Source organism: Zophobas morio, unplaced genomic scaffold, assembly GCF_036711695.1.
Source record: "Zophobas morio isolate AGI-343-1 ecotype UQ-CSIRO unplaced genomic scaffold, CSIRO_AGI_Zmor_V1 ptg000018l, whole genome shotgun sequence".
NCBI lineage: Eukaryota > Metazoa > Arthropoda > Insecta > Coleoptera > Tenebrionidae > Zophobas > Zophobas morio.
This window is the reverse complement of record NW_026972123.1, coordinates 472,095-497,468: the sequence shown is the minus strand read 5'-3', so window position 1 is coordinate 497,468 and position 25,374 is coordinate 472,095. Positions and strand designations below refer to the sequence as shown.

Sequence of the window (25,374 nt, the reverse complement as noted above, 5' to 3'; positions counted from 1 at the left end):
TTGTGGACTTTTCAGCTTTTCAATTTTAAAATTACGCTATTCTTCAGTTTCGTAATTTTCCAATTTTTTGATTTTTGAGTTTTATATTTTTAGAATTTTTGGAATTCTGAATTCTCCAGTTTTTAATTAATCAATTTTCCAGTTTTTGATTTTTCAATATAAGATTTTCCAATTTCTCGATTTTTCAATTTCCCGGTTTTGGAATTATTCGATTTTTCATTTTTCCATTTTCGGTTTATCAATTTTAATAATTTTGCATTTTTTCATTTTTACGGTTTAATAGACTTTCGAGTTACAGTTATCCAATTTTAATTTTATAATTTTAAAGTTTTTGATTTTTCACTTTAATTATATTGGAATTTTTCGGTTTTAAAACTATCCATTTTTCAAATTTTAATTTTTCAATTGTCCGAAGTTGATTGTTCCGATTTTCTAATTTTTTTGATCTTTAATATTTCAAAATTTCGATTTCCAAATTTCCAAAGTTTTTGATTTTTCAAATTCATAATTTAACTAAATTTTCCATTTTTCAATTTTGTTATTTTTCTATTTTACAATTGTGGACTTTTCAGCTTTTCAATTTTAAAATTACGCTATTCTTCAGTTTCGTAATTTTCCAATTTTTTTATTTTTGAGTTTTATATTTTTAGAATTTTTGGAATTCTGGATTCTCCGTTTTTAAATTAATCAATTTTCCAGTTTTTGATTTTTCAATATCAGATTTTCCAATTTCTCGATTTTTCAATTTTCCGGTTTTGGAATTATTCGATTTTTCATTTTTCCATTTTCGGTTTATCAATTTTAATAATTTTGCATTTTTTCATTTTTACGGTTTAATAGACTTTCGAGTTACAGTTATCCAATTTTTATGTTGTAATTTTAGAGTTTTTGATTTTTCACTTTAATTATTTTGGAATTTTTCGGTTTTAAAAGTATCCAATTTTTCAAGTTTTAATTTTTCAATTGTCCGAAGTTCATTGTTCCGATTTTCTAATTTTTTTGATCTTTAATATTTCAAAATTTCGATTTCCAAATTTCCCAAGTTTTTGATTTTTCAAATTCATAATTTGACTAAATTTTCCATTTTTCAATTTTGTTATTTTTCTATTTCACAATTGTGGACTTTTCAGCTTTTCAATTTTAAAATTATGCTATTCTTCAGTTTCGTAATTTTCCAATTTTTTGATTTTTGAGTTTTATATTTTTAGAATTTTTGGAATTTTGAATTCTCCAGTTTTTAATCAATTTTCCAGTTTTTGATTTTTCAATATGAGATTTTCCAATTTCTCGATTTTTCAATTTTCCGGTTTTGGAATTATTCGATTTTTCATTTTTCCATTTTCGGTTTATCAATTTTAATAATTTTGCATTTTTTTCATTTTTACGGTTTAATAGATTTTCGAGTTACAGTTATCCAATTTTTATTTTGTAATTTTAAAGTTTTTGATTTTTCACTTTAATTATTTTGGAATTTTTCGGTTTTAAAAGTATCCAATTTTTCAAGTTTCAATTTTTCAATTGTCGGAAGTTGATTTTCTAATTTTTTTGAATTTTAATATTTCCAATTTTCCAAGTTTTTGATTTTTCAGTATAATTATTTTGGAATTTTTCGTTTTTAAAGCTATCCGATTTTCAATTTTTGATATTTCAATTATCCGAAGTGATTGCTTCGATTTTCTATATTTTTTACCTTTCATATTTCAAAATTTTGATTTCCCATTTTCCAAGTTTTCGATTTTTCAATTTTGTTATTTTTCTATTTTACAATTGTGGACTTTTCAGCTTTTCAATTTTAAAATTATGCTATTCTTCAGTTTCGTAATTTTCCAATTTTTTGATTTTTGAGTTTTATATTTTTAGAATTTTTGGAATTCTGAATTCTCCAGTTTTTAATTAATCAATTTTCCAGTTTTTGATTTTTCAATATAAGATTTTCCAATTTCTCGATTTTTCAATTTCCCGGTTTTGGAATTATTCGATTTTTCATTTTTCCATTTTCGGTTTATCAATTTTAATAATTTTGCATTTTTTCATTTTTACGGTTTAATACACTTTCGAGTTACAGTTATCCAATTTTTATTTTGTAATTTTAAAGTTTTTGATTTTTCACTTTAATTATTTTGGAATTTTTCGGTTTTAAAAGTATCCAATTCTTCAAGTTTTAATTTTTCAATTGTCTGAAGTTAATTGTTCCGATTTTCTGATTTTTTTGATCTTTAATATTTCAAAATTTCGATTTCCAAATTTCCCAAGTTTTTGATTTTTCAAATTCATAATTTGACTAAATTTTCCATTTTTCAATTTTTAATTATTTTTCTATTTTACAATTGTGGACTTTTCAGCTTTTCAATTTTAAAATTACGCTATTCTTCAGTTTCGTATTTTTCCAATTTTTTGATTTTTGAGTTTTATATTTTTAGAATTTTTGGAATTCTGAATTTTCCAGTTTTTGATTTTTCAATATGAGATTTTCTATTTTCTCCATTTTTCAATTTCTCGGTTTTGGAATTATTCGATTTTTCATTTTTCGATTTTCGGTTTATCAATTTTAATAATTTTGCATTTTTTCATTTTCACGGTTTAATAGATTTTCGAGTTACAGTTATCCAATTTTTATGTTGTAATTTTAGAGTTTTTGATTTTTCACTTTAATTATATTGGAATTTTTCGGTTTTAAAAGTATCCAATTTTTCAAGTTTTAATTTTTCAATTGTCCGAAGTTGATTGTTCCGATTTTCTAATTTTTTTGATCTTTAACATTTCAAAATTTCGATTTCCAAATTTCCCAAGTTTTTGATTTTTCAAATTCATAATTTGACAAAATTTTCCATTTTACAATTTTTTTTATTTTTCTATTTTACAATTGTGGACTTTCCAGCTTTTCAATTTTAAAATTATGCTATTCTTCAGGGTCGTAATTTTCCAATTTTTTGATTTTTGAGTTTTATATTTTTAGAATTTTTGGAATTCTGAATTTGCCAGTTTTTAATTAATCAATTTTCCAGTTTTTGATTTTTCAATATGAGATTTTCCAATTTCTCGATTTTTCAATTTCCCGGTTTTGGAATTATTCGATTTTTCATTTTTCCATTTTCGGTTTATCAATTTTAATAATTTTGCATTTTTTCATTTTTACGGTTTAATAGATTTTCGAGTTACAGTTATCCAATTTTTATTTTGTAGTTTTAAAGTTTTTGATTTTTCACTTTAATTATTTTGAAATTTTTCGGTTTTAAAAGTATCCAATTTTTCAAGTTTTAATTTTTCAATTGTCCGAAGTTGATTGTTCCGATTTTCTAATTTTTTTGATCTTTAATATTTCAAAATTTCAATTTCCAAATTTCCAAAGTTTTTGATTTTTCAAATTCATAATTTGACTAAATTTTCCATTTTTCAATTTTTTTTATTTTTCTATTTTACAATTGTGGACTTTTCAGCTTTTCAATTTTAAAATTACGCTATTCTTCAGTTTCGTAATTTTCCAATTTTTTGATTTTTGAGTTTTATATTTTTAGAATTTTTGGAATTCTGAATTCTCCAGTTTTTAATTAATCAATTTTCCAGTTTTTGATTTTTCAATATAAGATTTTCCAATTTCTCGATTTTTCAATTTCCCGGTTTTGGAATTATTCGATTTTTCATTTTTCCATTTTCGGTTTATCAATTTTAATAATTTTGCATTTTTTCATTTTTACGGTTTAATAGATTTTCGAGTTACAGTTATCCAATTTTTATTTTGTAGTTTTAAAGTTTTTGATTTTTCACTTTAATTATTTTGAAATTTTTCGGTTTTAAAAGTATCCAATTTTTCAAGTTTTAATTTTTCAATTGTCCGAAGTTGATTGTTCCGATTTTCTAATTTTTTTGATCTTTAATATTTCAAAATTTCGATTTCCAAATTTCCCAAGTTTTTGATTTTTCAAATTCATAATTTGACTAAATTTTCCATTTTTCAATTTTTTTTATTTTTCTATTTTACAATTGTGGACTTTTCAGCTTTTCAATTTTAAAATTACGCTATTCTTCAGTTTCGTAATTTTCCAATTTTTTGATTTTTGAGTTTTATATTTTTAGAATTTTAGTAATTCTGGATTCTTCGTTTTTAAATTAATCAATTTTCCAGTTTTTGATTTTTCAATATCAGATTTTCCAATTTCTCGATTTTTCAATTTCCCGGTTTTGGAATTATTCGATTTTTCATTTTTCCATTTTCGGTTTATCAATTTTAATAATTTTGCATTTTTTCATTTTTACGGTTTAATAGACTTTCGAGTTACAGTTATCCAATTTTTATTTTGTAATTTTAAAGTTTTTGATTTTTCACTTTAATTATATTGGAATTTTTCGGTTTTAAAAGTATCCAATTTTTCAAGTTTCAATTTTTCAATTGTCGGAAGTTGATTTTCTAATTTTTTTGAATTTTAATATTTCCAATTTTCCAAGTTTTTGATTTTTCAGTTTAATTATTTTGGAATTTTTCGTTTTTAAAGCTATCCGATTTTCAATTTTTGATTTTTCAATTATCCGAAGTGATTGCTTCGATTTTCTATTTTTTTACCTTTCATATTTCAAAATTTTGATTTCCAATTTTCCAAGTTTTCGATTTTTCAATTTTGTTATTTTTCTATTTTACAATTGTGGACTTTTCAGCTTTTCAATTTTAAAATTATGCTATTCTTCAGTTTCGTAATTTTCCAATTTTTTGATTTTTGAGTTTTATATTTTTAGAATTTTAGTAATTCTGGATTCTTCGTTTTTAAATTAATCAATTTTCCAGTTTTTGATTTTTCAATATCAGATTTTCCAATTTCTCGATTTTTCAATTTTCCGGTTTTGGAATTATTCGATTTTTCATTTTTCCATTTTCGGTTTATCAATTTTAATAATTTTGCATTTTTTCATTTTTACGATTTAATAGATTTTCGAGTTACAGTTATCCAATTTTTATGTTGTAATTTTAGAGTTTTTGATTTTTCACTTTAATTATTTTGGAATTTTTCGGTTTTAAAAGTATCCAATTTTTCAAGTTTTAATTTTTCAATTGTCCGAAGTTGATTGTTCCGATTTTCTAATTTTTTTGATCTTTAATATTTCAAAATTTCGATTTCCAAATTTCCCAAGTTTTTGATTTTTCAAATTCATAATTTGACTAAATTTTCCATTTTACAATTTTTTTTATTTTTCTATTTTACAATTGTGGACTTTTCAGCTTTTCAATTTTAAAATTATGCTATTCTTCAGGGTCGTAATTTTCCAATTTTTTGATTTTTGAGTTTTATATTTGGAATTCTGGATTCTCCGTTTTTAAATTAATCAATTTTCCAGTTTTTGATTTTTCAATATCAGATTTTCCAATTTCTCGATTTTTCAATTTTCCGGTTTTAGGGAATTATTCGATTTTTCATTTTTCCATTTTCGGTTTATCAATTTTAATAATTTTGCATTTTTTCATTTTTACGGTTTAATAGATTTTCGAGTTTACAATTATCCAATTTTTATTTTGTAATTTTAAAGTTTTTGATTTTTCACTTTAATTATTTTGGAATTTTTCGGTTTTAAAAGTATCCAATTTTTCAAGTTTCAATTTTTCAATTGTCGGAAGTTGATTTTCTAATTTTTTTGAATTTTAATATTTCCAATTTTCCAAGTTTTTGATTTTTCAGTTTAATTATTTTGGAATTTTTCGTTTTTAAAGGTATCCGATTTTCAATTTTTTATTTTTCAATTATCCGAAGTGATTGCTTCGATTTTCTATTTTTTTACCTTTCATATTTCAAAATTTTGATTTCCAATTTTCCAAGTTTTCGATTTTTCAATTTTGTTATTTTTCTATTTTACAATTGTGGACTTTTCAGCTTTTCAATTTTAAAATTATGCTATTCTTCAGTTTCGTAATTTTCCAATTTTTTGATTTTTGAGTTTTATATTTTTAGAATTTTAGTAATTCTGGATTCTCCGTTTTTAAATTAATCAATTTTCCAGTTTTTGATTTTTCAATATCAGATTTTCCAATTTCTCGATTTTTCAATTTTCCGGTTTTGGAATTATTCGATTTTTCATTTTTCCATTTTCGGTTTATCAATTTTAATAATTTTGCATTTTTTCATTTTTACGATTTAATAGATTTTCGAGTTACAGTTATCCAATTTTTATGTTGTAATTTTGAATGTTTTTGATTTTTCACTTTAATTATTTTGGAATTTTTCGGTTTTAAAAGTATCCAATTTTTCAAGTTTTAATTTTTCAATTGTCCGAAGTTGATTGTTCCGATTTTCTAATTTTTTTGATCTTTAATATTTCAAAATTTCGATTTCCAAATTTCCCAAGTTTTTGATTTTTCAAATTCATAATTTGACTAAATTTTCCATTTTACAATTTTTTTTATTTTTCTATTTCACAATTGTGGACTTTTCAGCTTTTCAATTTTAAAATTATGCTATTCTTCAGTTTCGTAATTTTCCAATTTTTTGATTTTTGAGTTTTATATTTTTAGAATTTTTGTAATTCTGGATTCTCCGTTTTTAAATTAATCAATTTTCCAGTTTTTGATTTTTCAATATCAGATTTTCCAATTTCTCGATTTTTCAATTTTCCAGTTTTGGAATTATTCAATTTTTCATTTTTCCATTTTCGGTTTATCAATTTTAATAATTTTGCATTTTTTTCATTTTTACGGTTTAATAGATTTTCGAGTTACAGTTATCCAATTTTTATGTTATAATTTTAGAGTTTTTGATTTTTCACTTTAATTATTTTGGAATTTTTCGGTTTTAAAAGTATTCAATTTTTCAAGTTTTAATTTTTCAATTGTCCGAAGTTGATTGTTCCGATTTTCTAATTTTTTTGATCTTTAATATTTCAAAATTTCGATTTCCAAATTTCCCAAGTTCTTGATTTTTCAAATTCATAATTTGACTAAATTTTCCATTTTTCAATTTTGTTATTTTTCTATTTTACAATTATGGACTTTTCAATTTTAAAATTATACTATTCTTCAGTTTCGTAATTTTGCAAGTTTTCGATTTTTCAGTTTTATATTTTTAGAATTTTTCGAGTTCTGAATTATCCAGTTTTTAATGAATCAGTTTTCCAATTTTTGATTTTCCAATTTCTCGATTTTTCAATTTTTCGGTTTTGCAATCATTCAATTTTTCATTTTCCAATTTCTCGATATTTCAATTTTCCGGTTTTGGAATTATTCAATTTTTCATTTTTCCATTTTCGGTTTTTCAATTTTAATAATTTTGCATTTTTTCATTTTTACGGTTTAATAGACTTTCGAGTTACAGTTATCCAATTTTTATTTTGTAATTTTAAATTTTTTGATTTTTCACTTTAATTATTTTGGAATTTTTCGGTTTTAAAAGTATCCAATTTTTCAAGTTTTAATTTTTCAATTATCCGAATTTGATTGATTCGATTTTCTAATTTTTTTGGCCTTTAATATGTATTTCAAATTTTCGATTTCCGATTTTTCAATTTTGTTATTTTTCTATTTTACAATTGTTTAAATTTTCAACTTTTCAATTTTAAAATTACACTATTTGCATTTTTTTGATTTTTCAATACATATCTGATTTTCCAATTTTCCGATTTTTCCATTTTTGCGGCTTTGGAATCATTCGATTTTTCAAGTTTTCGTTTTTACAGTGTAATCAATTTTCCTATTTACAATTATACTATTTTTAATTTCAACATTTTTATTTTACGGGTTTTTGATTTTTCAATTTTACATTTTTACAATCTTTGGATTATCTCAATTATTCCGTTTTTAGTAATCAATTACATATTCAATTATCAATTTTATAATTCTTCGTTTTTAGAATTTTTCGTTTTTACAATTATTCAATTTTTCATTTTCCAGTTTTTTTAATTTAATTTTTCAAAATTCAAAATTCATAATTTCACAATTTTTCGATTTTTAAATTTTGTAATTTTTGTGTTTTACAATTATCTGATTTTGCAATTTTTGGATTTTTAAATTTTTTGATATTCACTTTTAATTTTATGGAATTTTTTCAGTATCACAGTTTAATAAATTTTCAAGTTTACAATTACTGTTTTTCAATTTTGTAATTTTGCAGTTTTTTGAGGTTTCAGTTTAATATTTTTACAATTTCTCAATTGCCCGATTTTTTAAGAATCAATTTTTCAATTATGAGATTTTCCAATTTCTAGATTTTTCAGTTTTTCGTCTTTGATATCTGAATTTTAGAACTTAATAATTTTGCAATTTTTCATTTTTACAGTTTCATAATTTTTCGATTTTACAATCATCAAATAAATAAATAACTAAATAAATAAATCACCTAATTTTTCAATTTTACAATTTTACAAATTTTCAATTTTTTGGTTTTTTAATTGCTCAAAATTTCAATTTGAATTTTTCAAGCTTTTTTATTTTTTAATTATTTTACAATTTTCCGTTTTTAAAGGTAACCGAATTTCTAATTTTTTGATTTTTCAATTTTATGATTTTGCACTTTTTCGATTTCTCAATTATGCGGTTAAAGTTGAAAAATCTAAAAATTTTAAAATCGGAAAAATTCTAAAAAACAAACAATTCAAAAATGAAAAATTTACCACGCTTACACAAGTTTAAAACGTTTTAGCTTACCCTCAGGAAGTAAAAAAATCACATTGTGCAGCATTCGTGGTGATTCTCCGCTTAAACCTACCTTGATTCTCCCCGACAGCAGCAGATGTTGAGCCATGGCCTTCACAATCACATCAAAGAAAAAATCCCCATGATGCATAAACTTATTGACCACTAAAAAATCGGTGTTGTTCGGGTGAAGAATAATCGGCAAGTGTTTGCTCATTTCTTCGTGAACTGTGATGTTCCTTTTGCTCAGAGGCGTGATGAACACGTACTTGACGTAAGCTTGGAGGATCTCCCTGCGTCCCGCTTCATACACCATGTTCACCAGGTTGATGAGCACCCGGATGATGTTCAAGCCGATTTCTTCGCTGTTGGCGGAGACGAGGAGTTTGAAGAGTTGGTTGAGGAGGGTGGGCAGGAATGTGATCAGAGTGGTGAGTTGGATGGCGTGGAGGGCTTTGAGGATTTTGCACGTCTCGACTTCGGAAGGAAGGGCGGAGGGCTTGGGGTCCAGGAGGCGCTCGGCGTGGAGGAAGAGGTTGAAGAGGTGTTGGTCTTTGGTGTTGACGGTGGAGTAGAGGTTGAAGCCGACGGTGAAGATGGGTTTCTGGCCGTCGATCCAGAGGATCTCGGGGCCGGCGTTCTGGAAAAGAAACAGAAAAATAACGAAAGAATCTTAGGTAGCGTTGCAAAGTTTTTAATCAAAATTAAAGAGAATAACGCAAAAATAGGTAAATTGTTTGGTTTTTAAAAATCGAAAAATCAAAATTTTTTTAAATCGAACAACTGAAAAATCTAAAAACAGAAAACGGAAAAATCCAGACAAATCCGAAGTTTAAGAAACCGAAAAATTGAAAAATCGAAAAATTTTAAACGAAAAAATGGAAATTGAAGAACTGAAAAGCCGAAATGTCATAAAATAGAACAACTAAGAAATCGAAACAGCCCAACATCGAAAAATTAAAAAATTAAAAATTTAAAAAACTGAAAAATTTAAAATTAAAAAAACTCCATAAATCAAAAAATCGAGCACTTGAACACACGAAAAATCGAAAACACGAAAAACTAAAAAATTGAAGAATCGAAATATTGAAAAGTCGAAAAATGGAACGTCGGTCTACAAATCAAAGTCGAAAATGTAAAATTAAAAAAAAATCAAAAACCTGAAAAATTGAAAAATGCAACAATTAAAGAAGTGAAAATTTGAAAAATATAAAAATCAAGGAACCAAAAGGTCTAAGAACCAAAAAATCGATTAATCGAGAAATTGAGAAATCAAAAAATCGAAAATTTAGAAACATTATAAATTGAAAAATTTAAAAATTGAGAAGTTGTGAAACTGGAACATCGCAAAATTTAAAAATCGAAAAAGGGAAAAACGATTACTCAAAAAATAGGGAAATCGAAAAAAGGAGACATTTAAAAATCGAAAACTGAAAGAATCGAAAAATATAAAAAGCCAGAAATCGAAAATTTGAAGAATAGAGAAACTGAAATATTGAAAATTGGAAAATCTAAAAATCAAAAAAATCAAGAAATTGAGAGAGAAAACGGAAGGTCAAAAATTCGAAGTAGAAAAATCGAAAAACTGAAAAACTGAAATCAAAATATCAAGAAATCGAGAAAACGAAGGGTCGCAAAACAAAATAGTCGATTAATCACGACAAATACGTTAAAAAATTAAAAATCGAAATATGAGAAATCGAATCCATCTAAACTTTGAAAATTCTAAAATTGAAAAATCGAAAAAGCGAAAAATTGAAAAATCGAAAATTTGAAAAATTACAAATTGAACTGAAAAACTGAAAAATCGAAATACCGTAAAATCGGGAAGTCGAGAAATCGAAAAGTCAAAAAACCAAAAATTCGATAATTTGAAAAACTGAGAAATCGAAAAATCCAAAAATCGAAAAATTAAAGTTGGAAAACGAAAATCTAAAAATTCGAGAAACTGAAAACCTGAAAAAAAAAATTCAAAATGCAACAATTTAAGAATAGAAAAATCGAGAAGTCGAAAAATTGAAAAGTCGAAAAAGTAGAAAATCGATTCATCGAGAAAGTGAGAAATTGAAAAATCCAAAATTTATAAACATGGAAAATTGAAAAATTTTAATACAGAAAAATGAAAGAATCGAAAAATTGGGAAGTCGTAAAACTGGAACATCGGAAGATTAAGAAATTGAAAAACGAGAAAACCGAGAAAGAAGTCGAAAAATCGAAAAACAGAGAAATGGAAGAATCCAAAATTTAAGAAATCGAAAAATTGAAAAATCGGAGAATTAAAAAATCTTTTCATCGAAAAATTGGAAAATCGAAATTCCGAAAAGTTGAAAAATAGGAAAACCGAGAAATCAAAAAATTGAAAAATCGAGAATTTGAGCATTCGAACAATCGAAACATCGAAATCTCGACAAATCGAGACATCGAAATCGTAAATATTTGGGAAATCGTGAAAAATTGAAAAATCTTGAAAATACCAAAACTAAAATATGGAAAAATTGAAAAACAAAAAATCGAATAGTAAAAATTGAAAAATCAAAAATTAAGGGATTGTAAAACTGAAAAACCAAAAAATCAAGAAGTTGAGAAATCGAAGGGTCGAAGAATCGATTAAAAACTGAAAAATTGAAAAATCAATATCAGGAAATCAAAAAATCGATTAATCGAGAAATTGAGAAATCAAAAATTTATAAATAGAAAAATCGAAAATTTGAAGATTTGAAAAATTGAAAAATTCCAGAACTGAAACATCGGTAAATTAAAGAATAGTCCAAAAATTAAAGAATTGCAAAATCAAAAAGTCGAAAAATCAGAGTCGAATATCCAACATTTAAAAATTCCAAAAACTGAAAAATCAAGAGCCTAAGAAATCGAAAAATCGAAAATTTAGCAAAACAAAATCCAGGAATTTAAAAATCAAAAAATCGAAAGATTGAAAAACTGATCTAAAATTTAAAAATCAAAAAATTGGTCTAAAGAGTTTAGACAGTACTTCCCTCGCTGTCGGAAATGTGACGACTGAATGCCTATTATGTTTTTTTTCGCAGTAGATTTCAAAGCATTCGCTTTTGTAGTTCCTGAGTAAATGAATAAAATAAATTTAGGAATTTGTTATTTTTTTGAGTCACCCGCTATATGCAAATTCAAAAAAATATGAATGGGATGATAAATTACAAGTACACACTCATCATATTTTGTACATTCTAAATTGGATTTATCCGGCAAACTTTTGAACTGACGTCATCAGTTTTTTTGGAGAAGATAATCAAATATATTTTGACTAAAAATTTATTATGCTCTTTATAACCTTAAAACATCTGCAAAATTTCAAAACATTCCGTTCTGTAGTTCCTGATTAAATCAATAAAACACATTTATACGCATTCATTATTTTTTTTGGGTCATCCTGTATTTGCAAATCGAAAAAATATGAACGGAATGATAAATCACAAGAAGAGACTCATCATATTTTGTACAGTTTAGATAGGATTTATTCCGCAAAGTTTCGAGCTGACGTCATCAATTTTTTGGAGATGATAAGCAAATATATTTTGACTAAACATTTATTATTCTTTTTATAACCTTAAAACATCTGGAAGATTTCAAAGCATTCGGTTTTGTAGTTCCTGATTAACTCAATAAAATAAATTCACGCATTCACTAATTTTTTGAGTCACCCTGTATATGCAAATAGAAAAAATTTGAATGGAATGATAAATCACAAGAAGAGACTCGCCATATTTTGTACATTTTAGATAGGATTTATTCAGCAAAATTTTGTGGTGGCGTCATACATTGTTTAGGGGGGACGACCAAATAAATTTTGATCAAAAATTTACCATGCTTATGATAATGTCAAAACATCTTCAAGATTGCAAAGCATTCGGCTTTGTAGTTCCTGAGTAAACCAGTAAAATAAATTTACGCATTCATTAATCTTTTTGAGTCACCCTGTATATGCAAATCCAAAAAATATGAATAGAGTGATAAATCACAAGTACAGACTCATCATATTTTGTACAGTTTAGATACGATTTATTCCGCAAAGTTTCGAGCTGACGTCATCAATTTTTTGGAGGGGATAAGCAAATATATTTTGACTAAAGATTTATGATACTCTTCAGAAACCAGCAAAAAATAAAATAACTAAAAATTAAAAAAATATTCAAAAATCGGAAAAAAACGAACTAAAATCGAAAAATTATAACAATAAAACATCGAAAAGTTTAAGACTTTGGGAAATAGAAAATAGAAAAATTGAAAAATTGTAAAAAAAATAGAGAGGAAAAAACGCAAAATTGAAGGAAACATTAAAATGTCTAAAAAACTGAAAAATTGAAGAATGGAAAATCGAAAATTTGAGGAACTGAAAAATTAAATAATCGAAAAATTGAAAAGTTGAGACACCGAGAAAATTAATAATCAAAAATGAAAAACTTAAAAATTTTAAAACTGCAAGATTGAAAAAGTAAAAAATTTAACAATTTAACACATTTCTAAAAAATCGTAAGATTGAAGAAACGAAAAATTGAAACATCAAAACTTAAAAATCAAACAAAGTACTAAAAATCGGAATACTAAACATAAAAATTAATTTATTTTGTTTAGTTTGATTTGTGTAATGAACACTTTAGTAAATAAATGGTTGTTATTTAAAAATCTAAAAATTTAAATCGAGAGACTGAAAAATTAAAAATCGAAAACTAAAAGTTGAAAAATTCCAAAATTCCAAACCACGAAAAATTAAAAAATACTACAAAAATCGAAAAAAATAGGAACATTGAAAAATTAAACTGCAAAACTTAGAAATTAAAAAATCCGAAAGGAAAATCAGAAAGAAAAACCCCAAGATTGCAAACCACCAAACAAATAAAATCACTAATCATGAATCACGGATCACTGATCATTGATCGTGATTTCGTGATTTCTTGGTTTCGTGATTTCGTGATTCGTGATTAGTGATTCGTGATTAGTGATCAGTGATTCGTGATTAGTGATTAGTGATTCGTGATTCGTGATTAGTGATTCGTGATTTTTTTTCGATTTATTAAGTTTTAAAGTTTAATTGTTTCAGTTTTGAACTTTTCCATTTTGGGTTGTCTTGATTTTTAAATGTTTCAATTTTTCAATTTAGATTTCTCGGTTTTTCGATTTTTCAATTTTTAGATTTTTCATTTTTCGGCATTTCAATTTTAGAATTTTTCAATTTCCCGATTTTTCGGTTTTTCTTCTATCTTCGATTTTTAAAATTTTACATTTTCGATGTTTCAGTTGTTTTTCAATTTTGAGTTTTTTCGATTTTTTTATTTTACAATTTTTTGATATCTGATTTTTTTTGGATTTTTCAATTTTTCGGTATTTATATTTTTCGATTTTTCAGTTTTTGATTTTTCAATTTTTCGTTCTCGATTTTTCAGTTTTTCAATTTATTCTTTTTACTTCCCGAGCGTAAGCAAAGGAAGTATTGTAATCGAGTCCGTCGGCCGACTCTCTACTTTTACGTTTTCTCGATCTTTCATGACACCTAGAAGATGAAGAAATAGGTCTCCCCATTTCCGTCTATCTGTCCGTCTGTCTGCCGTCCCGGATTTTTATTAGACAGATAATCTCCGAAACTACTGGACCGATTGTTGTGAAATTTTGTACTTAAATTAGCAATATCATGTGGATGGTAAAACGCTAACCAAAATTTGTATGAAATAACATAGTCCTACATCTGTAGTTTACGACTCCGAATTGAGTTTTTAAGTGAGTGAGTGAGTGAGTGAGTGAGTGAGTGAGTGAGTGAGTGAGTGAGTGACTGAGTGAGTGAGTAAATCACGAATCACGAATCATTAATCACTAATCACAAATCACTAATCACGAGTCACTAATCACTAATCACGAGTCACTAATCACGAATCCCTAATCACTAATCACGAGTCACTAATCACTAATCACGGATCACTAATCACCAATCACGAATCACGAATCACTAATCACTAATCGCGATCACTAATCTAGATCACTAATCACTAATCGCGAATCACTAATCACGAATCACTAATCACTAATCACTAATCACGAGTCACTAATCACTAATCACGAATCACTAATCACGAATCACTAATCACTAATCGCGAATCACTAATCACGTATCACTAATCACGAATCACTAATCACAAATCACTAATCTAATATTTTTTAGTGATTCGTGATTAGTGATTAGTGATTAGTGATAAGTGATTAGTGATTAGTTATTAGTGATTCGTGATTAGTGATTCGTGATATCGTGATTTCGTGATTCGTAATTCGTGATTAGTGATTTCGTGATTTCGTGATCCGTGATTCGTGATTAGTAATTCGTGATTAGTGATTAGTGATTCGTGATTAGAAAATAACATAGTCCTACATCTGCAGTTTACGACTCCGAATTGAGTTTTTAAGTGAGTGAGTGAGTGAGTGAGTGAGTGAGTGAATCATGAATCACGAATCACTCATCACGAATCACGAATCACGAAATCACGAAATCACTAATCACTAATCACGATTCACGAATCACGAATCACTAATCACGAAATCACAAAATCACGAAATCACAAAATCACGAATCACTAATCACGAATCACGAATCACTAATCACGAAATCACGATTCACTAATCACTAATCACAAATCACTAATCACGAAATCACTAATCACGAAATCACTAATCACGAAATCACTAACCACTAATCACAAATCACTAATCACGAGTCACTAATCACGAAATCACGAATCACTAATCACTAATCACGAATCACTAATCACGAATCACTAATCACGAATCACGAATCACGAAATCACGAAATCACTAACCACTAATCACAAATCACTAATCACGAGTCACTAATCACGAAATCACGAATCACTAATCACTAATCACGAATCACTAATCACGAATCACTAATCACGAATCACGAATCACGAAATCACGAAATCACTAATCACTAATCACTAATCACGATTCACGAATAACTAATCACGAATCACGAATCACGAATCACTAATCACGAAATCACGAATCACTAATCACTAATCACGAAATCACGAAATCACGAAATCACGAATCACTAAATCACGAATCACTAATCACGAATCACTAATCACGAAATCACGAAATCACGAATCACTAATCACTAATCACGAATCACTAAAAAAAAATTAGATTAGTGATTAGTGACTCGTGATTAGTGATTTGTGATTAGTGATTCATGATTAGTGATTTCGTGATTTCGTGATTAGTGATTAGTGATTCGTGATTAGCGATTCGTGATTAGCGATTCGTGATATCGTGATTTCGTGATTACTGATTCGTGATTCGTGATTTCGTGATTAGTGATTCGTGATTAGTTATTCGTGATTAGTGATTGGTGATTTCGTGATTAGTGATTCGTGATTAGTGATTTGTGATTAGTGATTCGTGATTAGTGTTTCGTGAATAGTGATTCGTGAATAGTGATTCGTGATTAGTGATTCGTAATTAGTGATTCGTGATTAGTGATTCGTGATTAGTGATTAGTGATTCGTGATTAGTGATTCGTGATTAGTGATTTGAGATTAGTGATACGTGATTCGAGATTAGTGATTTGTGATTCGTGATTAGTGATTCGTGATTCATGATTCACTCACTCACTCACTCACTCACTCACTCACTTAAAAACTCAATTCGGAGTCGTAAACTACAGATGTAGGACTATGTTATTTTATACAAATTTTGGTTAGCGTTTTACCATCTACATGATATGGCTAATTTAAGTACAAAAGGGCTAGTAATATGAAAGGCAACTGAAAATCGTTTATGTATAAACATTCTTAATTTAAGATGACAAGCGTGACAGCATACGTGAGAGTCAAACAGAGAAACTGTAAACAAAACGACCATCGGTTTTATTGCTTCGACTTCCGCTTATTATATAAAACATTGGGTTTTATTTTAATTCTTGACGGTGAAATTCACAACTGGTTGATTATAAACATGTCTATTCCACATTCGCGGAACCTAGACAGCGCATAAAACAAATGCAGGTCTGTAATGTTAAAGTCGATGTAAATAAGCGTGCTACCCTTATGTTTCAACCGAGTTTTTCCTTTAAAAAATTTTGTGTCTACCAAATTGGGTTGGTCCAATGTAATACTAATAATAAGTGTTGCCTTTAATGTAATCAATAAAATAAATTGACTTCATTAATTTTTTTGAGCCACCTCTTAAGAAAATCTAAACAATATGAATCAAGTGATAAATCACAAGTACAGACTCATCATATTTTTACGCTTTAGATAGGATTTATTCGGCAAACTTTCGAGCTGACGTCATCAAATTTTTTGAGGGGATATCAAATACATTTTGATAAAAAAGTTAACGTGCTTATGATAACTTTAATACATCTCCTATGTTTCAAAGCATTCGGTTTTGTTGTTCCTGATTAACTCAATAAAATAAATTGACGCATTCATTAATTTTTTTCGGTCACCCTGTATATGCAAATCCAAAAAATATGAATGGAGTGATAAATGACAAGTACAGACTCATCATATTTTGTACATTTTAGATAGGATTTATTCAGCAAAATTTTGTGGTGACGTCATAAATTTTTTAGGAGGTTACGACCAAATACATTTTGATCAAAAATTTACCATGCTTATGATAATTTTAAAACATCTTCAAGTTTCAAAGCATTCGGTTTTGTAGTTCCTGAGTAAATCAGTAAAATAAATTTTGCGCATTCATTAATTTTTTTGAGTCACCCTGTATATGCAAATCCAAAAAATATGAATGGAGTGATATATCACAAGTACAGACGCATCATATTTTGTACATTTTAGATAGGATTTATTCGGCAAACTTTTGAGCTGACGTCATCAAGTTTTTGGAGGGGATAACCAAATATATTTTGACTAAAGATTTATGATGCTCTTTAGAGCCTTAAAACATCTGCAACATTTTAAAACATTCGGGTTAGCAGATTCAAAATTAAATTGCAAAATGTTGTTTTATGATTTTGATTTTTTTTCCAAAAACCTGGACGTTTCGGGTAAAAACTGAATTCGGAGTCGTAAACTACATGTGTAGGACTATGTTATTTTATACAATTTAAGACCCATTTACTATGTACAATTTTTAAGTGACGTCATCGTATTAGTGGTGGGGATGATTAGACAAATTTTGGTTAGCGTTTTACCATCTACATGATATTCCTAAGATAAGTACAAAATTTCACAACAATCGATCCAGTACTTTCGGAGATTATCTGTCTAATAAAAATCCGGGACGGCAGACGGACAGACGGACGGACAGACAGACGGAAATGGGAGACCTATTTTTTCGTATTCTAGGAGTCATGAAAGATGGAGAAAACGTAAAAGTAGAGAGTCGGCCGACGGACTCGATTACAATACTTCCTTACGCTCGGGAAGTAAAAATTGAAAAATTGAAAAATTAGGAAACGTTGAAAACGAAACCGAAAAATTTTAAAATCAACAAATAAAAGAATCGAAAAGTGGAAAAGTTGTAAAACTGAAACATCGGTAAATCGAAAAATTGAATGATCGAGAAAACGAAAAGTCGAAAATTTAAAAATTCGAAAAATCAATGAATGGAAAAAATGAAAATCGTAAAAGGGAAACATCCGATAATTAAGAAATAGAAAAATGAAAAAATCGAGAAAGTCCAAAAACTGAAGAATAGAAAAACTGAAAATGAGAAATCGAAATGTCCAATAATAATTGAAGTCAAATAATCGAAAATGTAAAAATTCCAAAAACTGAATAAGCCAAAAGCTGAAAAACTGAAAAATCGAAAATTCGAGAAATTGAAAAGTCGAAAAAACAGAAAATATTAATACGGAAATCGAAAAATCGAAAATTTAGCAGAAGCGTCAAACATTGGAGAATTGAAAAATTGAGAAATTTAAAAATTGAAAAAATGAATAACCAAAAAATCCAGAAGTCGAAGTACGAAAGTCATTGGTGGTTACATCTATGGCAATTTTGACATTTCGAAAAGAACTTTTCATTTTTGACATTTATGAAATTTGACATCCGAATAAAATTTTCAACTCTTGAACAGTTGTTTTTCAGCAAAGCGCCTGCACTCACCCCTTTGCCCAGCCCGAACGGGTGCACCGCCAAGTACCCCGGGGGCAGATGCGCCGCCACCGGTATCGTCTGCACCTCCACATTCAGTTTCCCCTTCTGCAGCAGCGGCAGCCACGCATACCCGACGCAGTTCTCGATTCCATTCTCTCTCTTCTTCGTAATATCACAGGAAATATGGTAAAAACTAAACAACAAGTGATGCGTCGACAACAAATTAATCGGAAGCTTGATCTTGACTTCCTCGTACCACGTGGGTATGGTACTGTGATGCAGCACTGCGCAGGAGGCCTGCGAGACCAGCGGCCCTTGCCCCGGTCTGCCGTAAATGCAGGGCAGCCCCCTCGCCTCCTCGTTGTCCGAGTCGCGCAGCTCCACCAAGCAGGCGATGTTGCGCGCCCTCGCGAACATCTTCTGAGTGTCGAAGTTGAGGCAGAGGGGGTAGACGTAGAGGTGGTTGACGAACGTCGTGTACGGGTGGATGTCTTTTTCGGAGCAGGCTTCGAACTCGATGACTTCTATGGTGGGTTCGGTGCTGGGGGGTACCGGGAAGGGCTTGAGGGGGACCAGAGCGGTGGTCAGACAATCTGGAAGAGACGAGGGGTTAGAAGGCGGCAAGGGGTGTGAAGACGACTTACTAGAAGGTAACTCGTTCATGGCAGTAATTTTTATGTGTAAGGAACCGGGGATCACAGTGAATTTACTAAATTTATCAGGCTTTCGGTACTCTGTTAACAGCTTTAACAGTTCCTCGTCAGTCAGCTTGTTGGGTTCCTGCCGGTAGATGGCGTGGAAATCCGAAGTATTATCTAATTCGTTACTATATAATCTGGAACAAGAAAGAAGGTAATTTCCATGAAATTTTTCTTCAGGTTCACTCACCTAAACAACGGTCTAACAGCCCAGGCGAAAGGCATCCGGTAGTTCCCCAGCCTCTGGCAGCACATTCCGATGTTCTTGTAGACCTTCAGACTCACCTTCGGGTCCTTATTGGCCTTGACGTAGGGCTCCGAGCTCTGGCAGATCCCCCCCTGCAACACCTTCTCGATCCTCACCACCAGAAAAATGTCCGGATGGGGGTTGGTAATACTGATGAGCGCCTGCCTCGGGAAGAACAGCCACTGCTGCCCCACCCCTTGCGGCAGCTCCACCCTTGCCTCCCCCTCGCATCCCGCGAACATCGTCCTCCTGATGCAGGCGCTGTTCACGTCGAAGTGGAAGTTCTCGGTCAACTTCCTCGCGTTTTTGGCATCGAACAGGCACAGCGTGGTGTGGTAGGGCTCCACTTGGCACAGATTCTCCTTCTCGTCGACGGCCTGCAGCCGGAACTTGATGCTCTCGCACTTGAGGAACACCCGGTTGCCGAAGACCTCCTTGTACGGCTCGACTTGGTTCTGACTAGAATTGGAAGGCTTGAGGTTGGCGGCGAGCTGGGGGTAGAGCGGGAACAGCTTGTGGCGGTTCTCCTTGCGGGAGGAGGCGATGCTGACGTCGGTCTCGCGGGCGTACTTGATGAGCTGGGGGTTCATGCTCTGCTCGAGGCCTTTGAGGGTGCCGAAGGGCTGCACCTGCGGCGACGGCGGAGGGGTGTTGCGCTCTGGAAGCGGAAGGAGTGTGAGAGAGTGGGAGAGAAAGGGGGAGAACGTACCTCGTTCGAGAGAAGCGGCGCGCTTTTCCTCCTGGACCTTGTTCTGGTGGAGGACGGAGCTGAGCTTGGAGAGCCAGTCTTTGAAGTCGGCGTCGTTCTCGGCGGCGAGGAGGTAGGATTTGTGGCCGGCGGTCATGCGCAGCTCGAAGCAGAAGCGACCTCTTTTGGGGTTCTGGAAGTGGTGGAGTAAGCTTAAGAAGTAATTAGGGAGTAGTGGGAAAACACTAGGAGCCCTCAAGATTTTTTTGATCTCTTTCAAAAACAAAAATTCCTGAGGCAAAACAAAAAAAAATGCACTGGGTAAACTTTACAGTTTAAACGTGGTTCTATGCTATCCAGTGAATAAACTATACCTATAGTCTAAAGTTCTTTAGTAGGCCACGAAATTTATTTTTAATATAATGATAAATGATAAAAAATGCTGATAGTAAATATCAAAAATTGCTACGTAACTGTATTATTGGTTGCGTTTTGATTTTTTTAGGCGCGCAGCTATGTTTAATGTGTTTTTATACACGTTAAACATAGATATACAATACGTCACCTTAGAACTGGTTTGCCGCATATCCAGATCGCGTCCGAGGGATTTTCGCCTCTACTGCTTGGTGCAGATTTGCCGCATGTCGCACTTGGGCGAAGCGAAACATAGTTTAGATTCAGTGCTGATTTGCCGCATGTCCAAGCAGAAATCGATAGAGTACCGTTATCCGTTTTTACGTACTTCCTTGCTGTTTTGATTTTCAGCGTTAGGTTTGGGGTTGGGAAAGAAATCGTATTCAACTTCACGCGCAGAACAATAAGAATAATGTGAAATAAATAAAAAAGAGACTTAACAATTTTGATGAATCTGAAATTAAAAAAAAGCAACTGTAATTTGTGCAACTCTTTTTCTGTTGTTATAGATGTTACAAATATTTTCAAATTATTAGATTCGAAATTTTACAAATTTAAATTTCAAATAGATTTGTTGTTCGATAAACAAATAATTTAATTTTTTACTAAACAGTAACATTTTATTAACGATATTTCTACATCAATAATCACAAATAATAGATACATTTTTAATTTTTTAAATTAAAATGTTGTAAAAGTAATATGAAAATTAAAATTTCGAAGCAAAATCTGTTTAGGTGGATTTTGCTTCGAAATTTATTACTGGAACGTTTACAAAAATCAGCTTTTGACATAAAATGCTTGCAAATTTGAAACAGAATTGGAATGTTTCTTGACAATCATGCCTAATACATTTTTGACTTGTATCTTTTAAAAAGAATTATTTCCGAATTTATAGCTATTTACAATTTACGACTTACTTCAAGAACAAATTCCGTATTAGAATTTTACCTATAATAACTAAATAGATGTATGTTGTTAACTTATATAAGGTACCTTACATCGAAACGAGTAATTTGTTTTTTAATATGACATTGCCTTTCTTTATCATTCTATTTGTCTAACAATTATTGTTGTGCAATTATACGCGTGTAAATAAAAATAACTTTACAATAACTTATTTATGGGTAAATTTTTTTACCAATTAATTTAACTGGATGGTTATATGTAATGGTAATAATAGCCGCATAAAATTCACTCACTGTTTAGGTATACCAGATATCAAAAGCTATTAAATCCAAATGTTATTGTTTATTTTTTTTTATATCTCGAGCGTAAGCTAAGGAACTATTGTAATCAAGTTCATCGGGCGACTGGCTACTTTTATGGCTTCTCAACGTTTCATGACTCCTATAATACGAAAACATAGGTCTCTCGTTTCCAGTTGATAAAACGCTGACCAACATTTGTAATCATCCTCCCCATCATATAACGTCATCTCCAACTTTTACAGCAATAAATGTTATATGATTTTTAAAAATAACATACTTTTTCATTTGTTGTTTATTGAGTTTTTACCCTAAGCACCCAGATTGAATTAAATTACCATAACCCTAATTTCTTGAGATTTTGGAACCAGGATATACGACATAAAGAAAGTTAAAAGAATTTGAAGTAATGTAATGATACTCTTTTTACATCAACATACTATTATTTATCAATTAATTGAGCATCGTCCAAAATACTGTTCATAAATTATAAGTGCAGGAAGTTTATGCAAAAACATGCAAATACATTTTTTGCGTATAATAATATGTATTGCTTTATTATTAAGTATCTACTCATTTATAAGAATTATTAAAATTAGTAAAAAAAAGTATTCACGTCTCTGTCTAGTTTAATACCTTACCTTATTAAAATAATAAGTTTAATCAATTATGTAGTTAGCAAACAATGACGTTTAATTTATACTTAGTAGGGTTCACGGCATGTTTAATTCGGAGTTATAATTTGAGAATATAATTTACCCGTTTATTTATTTTTGTAGTTTAGTAGTACTTCAGCAAATTTAGAAAACTGTATGTTATTTAAAAATACGTGACAAATCACGAGGCCAGGCAATCTAGAGATCTGACTGCTGGTTTGCGCGGGAAATACTGCATACTTTTTAGATAAAAGGAGTCTATGATAAGCGCACGTAGGAGATGATAGACAGAGAGCTAATATTTAGAGCTAATGTATTGGAAAGAAATAGGACAAGTTTACGTGCGCACACCACAGCCTCCCTTTCTTCTCTAAACAGTTTGGGATCATACCATAGTATCATAAATAATAATTGACAAAGAGTTCGCAAAGGAATCCAACGGAAATATTTATACAATTGTTTACAACTACCAGTACAAATAATTCTTTCATTTTCAACTGAAAAGCGTATAACTATATTAAGTACTAGATATTATGGAGTTAGGGGTAATCAAATAGATTTGGGTTGCAGTCAACATAATTGTCACTGATACATAAGACATGGTAACGAATGATTTATTTCCAAATCCAAATATACTGCATTTACAGTTTTAAACAGTATCACTGCTAATTTTCTCTGGTTGCCCGACAATAGCTACTTGTAGTCAATATCCACGTAATCTAATAAAATACTGGAATCCAATTGTTTGAGACAACAACCTATTTTTACCCGAGTGTTCTTTATCAGTTTGAATATTTTATATAAAAAAAATTACATATTAAGCTGCAATTTTAGTAGGACTGCAGCGAGTCAACGAGCCGCCTTTACTCCGCCAATGCAAAGAAAATATCATTTTATTATCCTTTGTAAAAATAGTTCCTTTCTGTAAAACACATTTAAATTTGGTACTCCGTATTTCGTTCACAATTCACCATTTAACAATGGAAATTAACAATGCAATATTTGGATTCTACAGTTTTTAGGAAAAATGAATGACTGCAATGAGTTTTATCAAATGTAGATTTTATATAAAAATAAAGAAAAATAAGTCTCTTTATTTTAAAAATATTTAGAAAAAATCGAATCAAAACATCAATAACTTAACATTCATTGTTCGTTATACTTAGTTAACTACTTCACCACGAGATTTCTAATATCGTTTCAATTTTTCATTTATTTCACATTATGAGTCCTTGCCGTATTTCTTGTTCTGCGCGTGAAGTTGATTAAGAAATCTTAATCTTAATTATCTCTGAAAAATGTATCTATTATTATCTGTAATTATTGATGTGGAAATATCATTTCCACAAATACGAATATAGGTATGCAGCATTATGAATTTTGTTGACTAAAATTTTATTGAAAATAAGTTCAATCATTTCCGAGAAATCATTAAATAAAAATGTTACTGTTAAGTAAAAAATTAAATTATTTGTTTAACGAGCAACAAATCTATTTGAAATTTAAATTTGTAAAATTTCGAATCTAATAATTTGAAACTCAATCTTTCTTAAAAAAAAAATCGAAAATATTTGTAACATCTATAACAACAGAAAAAGAGTTGCACAAATTACAGTTGTTTTTTTTAAATTTCAGATTCATCAAAATTGTGAAGTCTCTTTTTTATTTATTTCACATTATTCTTATTGTTCTGCGCGTGAAGTTGAATACGATTTCTTTCCCAACCCCAAACCTAACGCTGAAAAGCAAAACAGCAAGGAAGTACGTAAAAACGGATAACGGTACTGTATCAATTTCTGCTTGGACATGCGGCAAATCAGCACTGAATCTAAACTATGTTTCGCTTCGCCCAAGTGCGACATGCGGCAAATCTGCACCAAGCAGTAGAGGCGAAAATCCCTCGGACGCGATTTGGATATGCGGCAAACCAGTTCTAAGGTGACGAATATAAAAGTTCATCTTTTAGTCCCATGATAGCTGCTGGGTAAACATAACGGGTGACTATTAGTGACTGAAGCAGATTTTTATGTTGGCAATTCTGAATTATTGGCACCACTGCTGAATGTCAATTTGCAATCAGGTTGTCATCGTAAATTTTTAAATATGTTGTCAACCTGACGAAAAAACACCAATATTAATAGTGCTCGATATTTGCTATTAATAATAACAAGTAAAAAACTGGCTACCTCGACTGAACTTCCCTCGCTCCTAAAGTGCAGCCCAACAAATACCGCTTCTTTGAAAAATTATTAAAAAAAATTGCAATTTTCTTTTCTCATAATCTATATAAAGTAAAAACCAGTGGTGTAAATAACACTTTTTTGACTTGATTGTCAATTTTTTACTTTCTTTTGTTTTTCGATTTGCAATTTTTCGAGTGTAAAATTTTCAGTTTTTCAATTTTCCAATCTTTGAATTTTTCAATTTTTAGATGTTGCAATTTTTCGGTTTGAGTTTCGGTTTTTATTTTCTTTACGTTTTCATTTTTTGGTTTTTCAATATTGTGATTTTATATATTTTCTTTTTTTGATGTAAAATTTTGCACTTTCTGGAGTTGCAATTTTTCGGTTTTAAATTTTTTGTTTATTCAATTTTAGATTTTTCAGTGTATCGATTTTATATTTTGTTCAGTCAAATTTTTCATTTGCAATTCCTCAATTTCTCATTTTTTGTTTGTTTCTTCAATTCCAGTTTTTCGATTTTAAAATTTTTTATGTTTCAATTTTTAGATTTTGCATATTTCCTTTACTTTCTA

General features: G+C 29.5%; 1 protein-coding gene across 2 annotated transcripts in view; it reads right to left on the bottom strand.

Moving 5' to 3' along the window:
* Ziz (Zizimin) overlaps window positions 1-25,374 on the bottom strand; it is a 143,217-nt gene that overhangs the window by 81,772 nt on the left and 36,071 nt on the right. The window contains exons 4-8 of one of the 2 annotated variants that reach the window (XM_064058569.1): window positions 20,363-20,534; window positions 19,597-20,311; window positions 19,353-19,543; window positions 18,718-19,301; window positions 8,679-9,245 (exon numbers count right to left, since the gene is read on the bottom strand). In XM_064058569.1, coding sequence (XP_063914639.1) covers window positions 8,679-9,245; window positions 18,718-19,301; window positions 19,353-19,543; window positions 19,597-20,311; window positions 20,363-20,534 — 2,229 coding nt within the window. Of the gene's footprint in view, window positions 1-8,678; window positions 9,246-18,717; window positions 19,302-19,352; window positions 19,544-19,596; window positions 20,535-25,374 lie in introns of both variants that reach the window. The other variant, XM_064058568.1, reaches the window with a different exon arrangement.